Source organism: Cicer arietinum, chromosome 8, assembly GCF_000331145.2.
Source record: "Cicer arietinum cultivar CDC Frontier isolate Library 1 chromosome 8, Cicar.CDCFrontier_v2.0, whole genome shotgun sequence".
In the NCBI taxonomy this organism is placed as follows: Eukaryota; Viridiplantae; Streptophyta; class Magnoliopsida; order Fabales; family Fabaceae; genus Cicer; species Cicer arietinum.
Genome location: NC_021167.2, coordinates 22,319,710 through 22,329,306, shown reverse-complemented (window position 1 = coordinate 22,329,306; position 9,597 = coordinate 22,319,710). Strand labels below are relative to the sequence as shown.

Genomic DNA, 9,597 nt, shown 5'->3' with positions numbered 1-9,597 from the left:
ACTGTATAAAATAATATAGGTTTAATTAATTATATGTAGGTAACTAAATTATTTTGAATTTTTAAATTGCTCCCTAATATATATATTTTTTTTAAAATTGTGAGTTTAATGATATATAATTTTTATATAAATAATTTTATATTGTCATTTAATAGTAATGATCTATTATTTTATGTCATATCTTTAAATTTGGATAAAATTGAACGATTTTACATAATACAATGTGATTAATTGAGAAAGTAAAATTATGATGTATATTCTTTATTGTCTCAAATTGTAATTGGTTAATAAAATAATAATATTTATTTTTTAAAGTTAAATAAATTTTACATAATATGTAAATATTATCATTTTTTTTATAAAAAAAATTATCAACTTTTAATCCCTTAAAAATATTCATCTTTATTTTTAGTCTTTGATTTTATATCAATTATAGTATATCTTTTTAATTTTTGAATAATTTTTTTAATAATATTTGAGACATTATGAGAAATTTCTGTATAAAAATTTAATTTTTTTAAATTAAATATAAATTTTTAAATACTAAAAGTATAAAATTTCATACTTCACAATAGTTTGTCTAAAATTTAGAATAAAAAATGAAAACAAAATATTTTAAGGGATTAAAAGTTGAAAGAAATATAATAATTAAAAATAAAATAGTACAATTTTATAAAATCTAAATTAAATTGTTACTTATAGTTAACAAACAATTGTGTAATGAAATCTTTAAAGAAAAATGTTAATGAGTGCCTTTGAAAATTTGTTAAAAAACTAAAATAGAAATATATTTTAAAAATTATACATCCAACATTTTAAAATTAAAAAAAGTTAATCCGTTTGTGTAAAACTTATGTTTTATTTTCTTTTTTAATTACTTATTAGATATCCTTAAGGCAAGATATATATTAGTTTCTGATATCGTTACAATTTTTTTGTTTAATTATTTAAAAATCTTCAAATAGGTTAGAGATTTACATATTAATCTAATTTAACATGGTAAAAGTATTTTAAAGAATGTGTTACTACCATTTCATAACATATACCCTATAATAATTAACTGTACAAAAAATAAAGTCTATAATACTTAAACATACATTCTACTTATTTGTAAGGTTTAATTTAATTGACAATAGTTATATTATAAACTATAATTTCTTAATAGTTATTTAAAACAGTGCATCAAAAATTTGTCCGGAGCAAAAATTGACTACTTTTAACATTAAATCTAAAAAATTAATTATATTTAACTAACTTTTTTAATAACCACAAAAGTAATTATTTTTTTATTTATAACAATGATCGAAGAGAATATTTAACATAAACATATATTTAAGTTTTGAACTATTTTTCAATCTTAAAATCATCTTAAATTTGATTCGAAAATAGTCAATTAAATGAAAAGAGTTAATGATTGAGAATCAATGAATAAACATATTTATATCTATACTATATAATTAGAGATTATTTTATATTGATCGCTCTGCAACAACACATTAATCTGAGATATGGACCTCTATAATAACACATTAATTTCAGACATAACTCATTAATTAAAAAACAAATACTTACATATTTCAAAATAAATCAATCTATATGTATACTATAGACAATGCATATTATCTATATATTACATTGTTTTACATTTAATGTTATTCATTAAAAATTACTAATGATACGTGACACATTTACCGTCACGATAATTTGAGACACAACACCTTAATTAAAAAAACAAATGTATACACATTTCAAAATAAATTAATCTTCTTTATCTATACTATATATAATTGAAAGAAAAAAATTACATTAATGTTCAACATTAAAAAGTTATTAATAATCTGACACATAACACTTCTATGACAACACATTAATTTGAGATACAACGCATTAATTAAAAAGCAAATACACATTAATTTCAGACATAATACATTAATTAAAAAAAATATATTTCCATATTTCAAAATGAATTAATCTACCTATTCTATATACAATCTATATTATCTATCTATCCAAATCTGTATTTATTTATTTTTCTTTTTGAAAGTGCATTAGTTCATTCAAAACCAAAAGCAACAGAGTAAAACAACGTAATACACACCATCTCTTGTACGAGTATAATTTTAAAAATAATTTAAATAAAAGTTAAATATCTCTAATAATCGATGGTGTAAAATTTTTTTATATTTAACAATATATATGAATTAAGTCATTAGAATAAAGTATTGTTTATTGTTGAAAAAAATATTAATTTATATATACAATAAATATAAAAAAATTATATTATAAATCAATCAAAACTGTTAAATTATAAATAATATTTGACTCTTAACATTACTACTTCACCTATATGTTTAGCTATGATTGAAGTAAAAAAAAATTACACTACAAATTAAACTTAAAAAAAATGAAGTATTGCTCGAGATGGAAAATTGAGTTGAGATTTTAATGGAGAAAACGGTTGGGGATGACACACATGTAAGGATAAGATTGAGTTCAAGTTTTTTTGTTGTTAAAATAAAATAGGGATAAATTCAGTAATTAAAAAAGTTATATTTCATCCCATACATCTTAAATTAGAGGAGAAAAAAATAAGAGAAATTGATGGAATTGAATGGAATGATCCCATCATATCCTATTCATTATACTCATTTTTAAAATTATTCATACAATACAATGAATTGAAATTCATTTCACTACATCTAAAAGAGTCTTAAGAGAATGATCTAACACTAAAAAACAATTATTTGATATGTGATGTTATGTAAGGATTGCAATCAGAATCAGATTCAGTGGGTATCCGCAAAAAAAACTCAATAATAAGTAGGGTAAAAACCCGTACAATGGGTATGAGCATGGAGATGAATAATTATCCGCAAAATTGAACGGTGCGGGTACGATACTATAGTACCCACCCCGCACCCGCACTTATATTATTATTATTATTATTATTATTATTATTATTATTATTATTATTATTATTATTATTATTATTATTATTATTATTATTATTATTATTATTATTATTATTATGTGCATTTGAACTTAAATAAAAATAATTTTTGTTTTAAATAATTTAGAGATTTGTTATAAAATGCTTTTTTTTAACTCCCGTTTATTTACTATTATAAAAATGATTTTTTTTTTTTTTGTATTATAACCTGTTTGTATAAAATTTTATAAAATTGATTTTTTTAAACTACAAAATTATCACAAAGGACATAAAAATAATTTTCAAGAAAACATGTTTGTATGAAAAAATATTTTTTAAATACATAATATTTCTAAATACACATATATCTCTTGCATCTCTATCTACTATTCTACTATCTCTCTAGTAACTCTCTACATCTCTTTTTTATCATAAGCAATGAATTTAGATCCTTAATTTCATAATTTTTGGATCCTCCTAAAAATAAATATATAAATATATCTTATGCATCTCTATCTCTCCATCTAACTCCTATCTACTATCTCTCTCACTCTCTAGTATCTCTCTACATCTCTTTTTTCTCATAAGCAAATCAATGAATTTAGATCTTTAATTTCATAATTTTCGGATCCTCCTAAAAATAAATATACAAGTAATAGATTTTGGAAATTATGTTCTAATATTGAAAATTAGACCCTTATTAAAAATTGGACCCTTAATAATAATAAAAAGTGAAATTTTAATAATAAAAAAATTGGAAAAATAAATTTTAGTCACTATACACATATCAAACTACATGATCCTCTGCCCATATTAGTTTAATCTATTTATAAACACATTTTAAAATATTAATAATCAATATAACGGGTACCGGTCAAAAAACCAATAAATAAACACATATCTATTGTTATATACGTCTACATTCAAATATTTTAAACTTTATAATTTATGATGTGACTTATTATTCAATAAAACCTATATACTCTTAAAAAATTATATTGATAATTGTTTTTTTTACAAAACATATGATTGTTACTTTTTTATTTATTTATAAAATATATAGATAATTGTTACTGTTTTTTATACGTTACATGTCTTATTTATTTTTTTCACCGGTTCACTTCACCACACTATTTTCCACCGGTTCCTTCACCTCATCACATTTTTTTTTTCAATTCCCTACGCAAATCTATTTGATGCCATTTCAACGTTCCACTTAGTTTTTTTTCATGAGCTTGTTCTATTTGTCATTTGTAACTAGTATCAACACTGCATCTACTCTTAACTTTGGACATAAGGAGAGACTACTTATAGTAGTGGAAAAAATCAAAGGTATTTTGGTGATAGAAGAAATTATAGTTATCTATATATTATATTATTGAAAACTTAATTAGCAATTTTATAATTTGTTAATATTGTTACTGATTATTTACTATATCACGTTTCTATTAATTTTTATAAATTTAAATTTTGAAACAATTACTTATTGCCAATTAGAAATTAAGATTGTAGTTTCTATTAATTTAGTTGTTCCAATTGAAAATTAAGATTGTGGTTTCTATTAATTTATTGTCTATAAATTAAATATTTGTATTTTTTAAACAACAATTTAAATTTATATTCTTTATATTCATATGTTTAGTAAGTAATACCAACAAGTGTCATATATTGTCATTATATCTTATATTAGTTTCATTATTTGCATATTTGATTATAAATTCGTTTCATTATTGCATATTTGATTATAAATTCGTCTCATAAGAGTTTATTTATTCTTTTTTTTTATTTTTCTTTTAAGATGGAAAATCAAGGTTGCTTCAAGGAATCAAAAACTAGCTCTTCTCCCACACAAACTCAAAATCAAAATACACTTGATCATGTGGCTAGGCTAATTCTCAAGCTTCTGTTGTTAAAGATGGTGATGTTGTTGACTAATGATAGCAAGAAAAGAAAGACATCGGTGATTTGGAATCATTTCATTAAAAAAACTATTAATGGAGAAGAAAAAGCTATATGCAATTATTGCAACAAACCTATGGCAGGTAAAAGATACGATGGAACAAACCATTTGCATAAACATTTTTTGTCTTGCAAAAGAAGGTAGATGGGTCATCTACTTATTTGAGTAATTATCATTTTGGTCCAGATAAGTCAAGAGAAGATCTTTCTAATATGATAATATTTCATAAATATCCCCTTTCAATGGTAGATCATATGAGCTTTAGAATATATTGGACAACTAGCAACCAAAAGAAATGATATATGGTCATTACATGTCACTACATTGATGATGATTGGAATATGCAAAGTCGCATATTACGGTACGATACTTACGTATTTGTGTACTTGTAAACGTTATTAATTGTATATAGTTTTTTTTTTTTCATTATGTTAATATTTTAAAAATTATTTTGCATGACAGGTTCGTGTATGTAGAATGCCCACACACAATTGAAGCTCTTTCAAAGGTTTTGGTAGAGTGCATGATAGATTGGAATATTGATAGAAAATTGTCAACCATCACTTTGAATAATTGTAGCACTAATGACGCTCTTGTTGGTATGTGGTCAATTATTTCATATGAGGTGTTGTGCTTGTAAAAGCTGGAATGTAATCAACACTTATTTAACAAAAGTAAAAACTAACTTTTGACTATCATTCCCTCCCTTAAGCTAATGCATCAGCATTAAGCTTAAACTTCAACTGCATCAATTACTCCAAGCATCCTTCGAAGCTTCACAAATTTCTCTAACTTAAGAGGCTTTGTCATTATGTCTGCAATTTGCTCCTCAGTGCTACAAAAACTCAGCTTCACAGCTCCATCATTTACCAAGTCCCTGAGAAAATGAAATCTTACTCCAATATACTTGCTTCGTCCATGAAAAGTAGGATTTTTAGACAACTGAATTGTAGAATTGTTGTCACAAAGAATCTTTGTGCTTCCTTTTTCTTCAGCTCCAAGTTGCTCCAAGATTCCTCTAAGCCAAACACATTGACAAGCAAAATGCAGCTGCAATATATTCAACTTCTGTGGTTGATAAGCTCACTACTGGTTGTTTCTTTGAAGCCCATGAAATTGCTCCTGATCCCATAGTGAAAGCAAAACCTGAAGTGTTTTTCCTATCATCCAAATCTCCAGCATAATTGCTATCTGTATAGGATACAAGGCCTGCATTACTTCTGCCCCTTTTGTAGAGTATGCCAAAATCAGTAGTTCCTTTAATATATCTTAAAATCCTTTTTGCTGCAAGCCAATGAGATGACTTTGGATTTGCCATGAATCTACCAATCAAGCTTACTCCATACATCAAATCTGGTCTAGTGGCTGTGAGGTACATGAGACTTCCAACTGTTTGCTTAAACATGGTAACATCTACTCCATCTCCTGTCTCATCCTTTGACAATTGTGTTCCAGGCACAATAGGGTTGTTCACACTATTGCTGCTTCCCATGCCGAATTTGTCAAGAACTTCTCGTGCATACCTTCTTTGACATATAAATATTCCAGCCTCATTTTGTATGACTTCAATTCCTAGGAAATATTTCATCTTTCCTAAGTCAGACATGTCAAATTCTCTCATCATTGAGCTTTTGAATCTATCACACATGCTCTTATTGCCTCCAGTAAAGATGAGATCATCTACATAAAGACTAACAATAAATGTGTTTTCTCCTTCTTTCTTGGTGAATAAAGTGTGCTCACTGGAACACTTTATAAACCCTTCACGTGCAAATTATGCCTCTATCTTGCTGTACCAGGCCCTGGGTGTTTGTTTAAGGCCATACAATGCTTTCTTCAATCTATAGACTTTGGCTTCTTCTCCCCTTTTGATGAATCCTTCTGGTTGTTCAATGAATACTTCTTCTTTAAGTTCTCCATGAAGGAATGCACTCTTCACATCAAGCTGAAATACTTCCCATTCATATTGAGCTGCAAGTGCAAGAATTAGACGTACAGTGTCAAGTCTGGCCACTGGTGCAAAGACTTCTGTGTAGTCTACTCCATATTGTTGTGCATAACCCTTTGCCACTAATCTTGCTTTGTGTTTTTCTACTTCTCCTTTTTCATTAAGTTTGGTTTTAAAAACCCACTTAACTCCAATTGGTTTGGCTCCTTTTGGTAGATCTGTTAGCTCCCAAGTGTTGTTCTTCTCTATAGCTTTTATTTCAGTCATCATTGCCTCTTGCCATTTTGTGCTTTTGTGTGCCTCTTGGAAGGTGAATCAATAATTTTCACTCTCAGCCATCAGCATCATGAGTCTTTCTTCATCAAATTCAGCCCCTGTCACATAATCTGTCATCCATGCTGGTTCTTTTGTAGCTCTTGGTTCCCTCCCTTGAACTAGACTTCTTTGATCAATATTGTTTTCATCACGTGCAGGTGATCTAATTCCAACTGAGCTTCCTTCACCATCTTCATTTTCGTTTTGCTCAGCTTCTTCTTCACTCTCAACTTCTTCTTCTTCAAAGTAGTCTTCTTCACCTTCACATACTAACACATCAACATTCATTTCTTCATTGGTTCTTTTCCAATCCCAACTTTTGTCTTCTTCAAACACTACATCTCTGCTTACAATGATTTTCTTGGAAACATGGTCAAATAGTTTGTAAGCTTTTGATTCATCACTGATTCCCAAGAAAACAAACACCTTACTCTTATCCTCAAGTTTGGTTCTTCTTTGATCTGGTATATGAGCATGAGCCACACACCCAAAGACTCGAAAGTGTGCCACCGTAGGCTTCTCATGCTCCATGCTTCTTCTGGAGTTATGTCTTTTATTGCTAAAGTTGGACTTCGATTCTGCACATGCACTCACCATTTCACAGCTTCTGCCAAAAATACCTTTGGAACTTGCCTTTCATTCAATACAGCCCGCACACCATTAATGATTGTCCTATTTTTTCTCTCAGCAACTCCATTTTGCTGAGGAGTATAAGCTGCTGTTAATTGCCTTCTGATGCCTTGAGTTTTGCAGAATTCTTCAAACTTAACTGAGGTGAATTCACCTCCTCTATCTATTCTTAAACAGGCAATGTGTTCACCAACTTCCTTTTCTACACTCATTTTATAATTCTTGAAATTTTGAAATGCTTCAGATTTTTCATGTAAGAAATAAACCCAAGCTTTACGTGAGAAATCATCTATAAAGCTTAAGAAATACCTCTTATTGCTGTTTGATGAAGGCTTGATAGGACCATATATCAGCATGCACAAGTTGTAGTTTCTTTGAGGCTCTCCACATGCTTTTCTTTGGGCTTGGTCTCCTGTGTTGTTTTCCAATCAAACAGATGATGCAAGTCTTCTTTGGGCACTTCAATTTTGGCAGATCAGCTACCGAGTGTTTTTGTGACAATGTGTTCAGCCCTTTGTAATTAAGGTGCCCAAACCGACAGTGCCACAAGTGAGTTTATTTCTCTAGCTCAGTTTGTAGACACATGGTCTCCTTTGATACTGCAGTGGCTGACACATAAAACATCTTATTTCCACTCATCTTAGTTTGCATGATTAAGCCCTTTATAGAGTGAAAGACTTTGCATGTTCCATTCTGAATCAAAATTGCCAATCCTTTTTCTTGAAGTTGTCCTAAGCTAAGAAGGTTATTCTTAAGCTCAGGAACAAAATAGACATCAGAAATTACTTGAGTGACACCATTGACTTGCATTCTCACATTTCCTTTTGCTACCACATTCATTTTCATGTCATTCCCTAATTTCACAGTTTGACAAAAACCTTCTTCTAAATTAGAGAACCAACCTTTGTTTCCTGTCATGTGGTTGCTACATCCTGAGTCCAAGAACCAGACCTCCTCCTTCGTGACTTGATGCAGGTCCATGTGTGACATCAACAGGAGCTCCTCCTCTTCTGCCTCTTCTTCCATCTTTACATAGTTTGCCTTTTCCTCCCATTCTGGACATTCATATTGAAAATGTCCAAGCTTATGACACTTGAAGCATTCAACAATTGCCTTGTTTTAGAACCTTCTTTCACGTCCTCTTCCTCTTCCACCCCTAGAGAAAGCTCTTCCTCCCCTTCCTCTTCCACCCCTAGAGAAAGCTCTTCCTCCCCTTCCTCTTCCAAATCTATCATCATGTGTAACCTTCAGCACCTGCTCCTCCACTTGAGGTTCATGCATCCTTTGTTCATGAACAAGAAGACTTCCATGGAGTTCATCAATGGTTAAGGCACTCAAATCATTTGACTCCTCTATTGAACATACAACATAGTTGAATTTAGAAGTTAGTGATATGAGAACCTTGCTGACCACTATACTTTGTTCCATGTTTTCACCATTTGATTTCATTTTATTCACCACACTAAGAGTTCTTCCCAGAAAGTTGTCTACCTTCTCTCCTTCTTGTAAGATATATGCATCTATGATTTTGATGTAACTCCCAAACATACAATGTATATGCATTATCTGATTAATCTAATAGTTTGAGTTGAGATACATTTCAGGAAAGAATCAAACACTACACTTGGACAAAACTTGGATCTCAAGCAATCAAGCAAAGAATGATTGGATCATACAAGGCTTGAAGATTATGTGTAAATGTGTCTATTGTTCATAGTGTTTATTAGTTAGATTCATCATTATGATTTCACACATCTAATATTTGCCAATTAAAACTGAAATCATAAAATAAGTATGTTAATCAATCAATTGGTA

At 28.9% G+C, this 9,597-nt stretch overlaps 1 protein-coding gene across 1 annotated transcript in view; it reads right to left on the bottom strand.

Moving 5' to 3' along the window:
* Positions 1 to 8,337: 8,337 nt before the first annotated feature.
* The window catches only part of LOC140919100 (uncharacterized), a 3,310-nt gene continuing 2,050 nt past the window's right edge, over positions 8,338 to 9,597 (bottom strand). The window contains exons 2-3 of the mRNA XM_073364619.1: positions 8,919 to 9,134; positions 8,338 to 8,837 (exon numbers count right to left, since the gene is read on the bottom strand). Of these exons, the coding sequence (XP_073220720.1) occupies positions 8,338 to 8,837; positions 8,919 to 9,134 (716 nt within the window). The remainder of the gene's footprint in view (positions 8,838 to 8,918; positions 9,135 to 9,597) is intronic.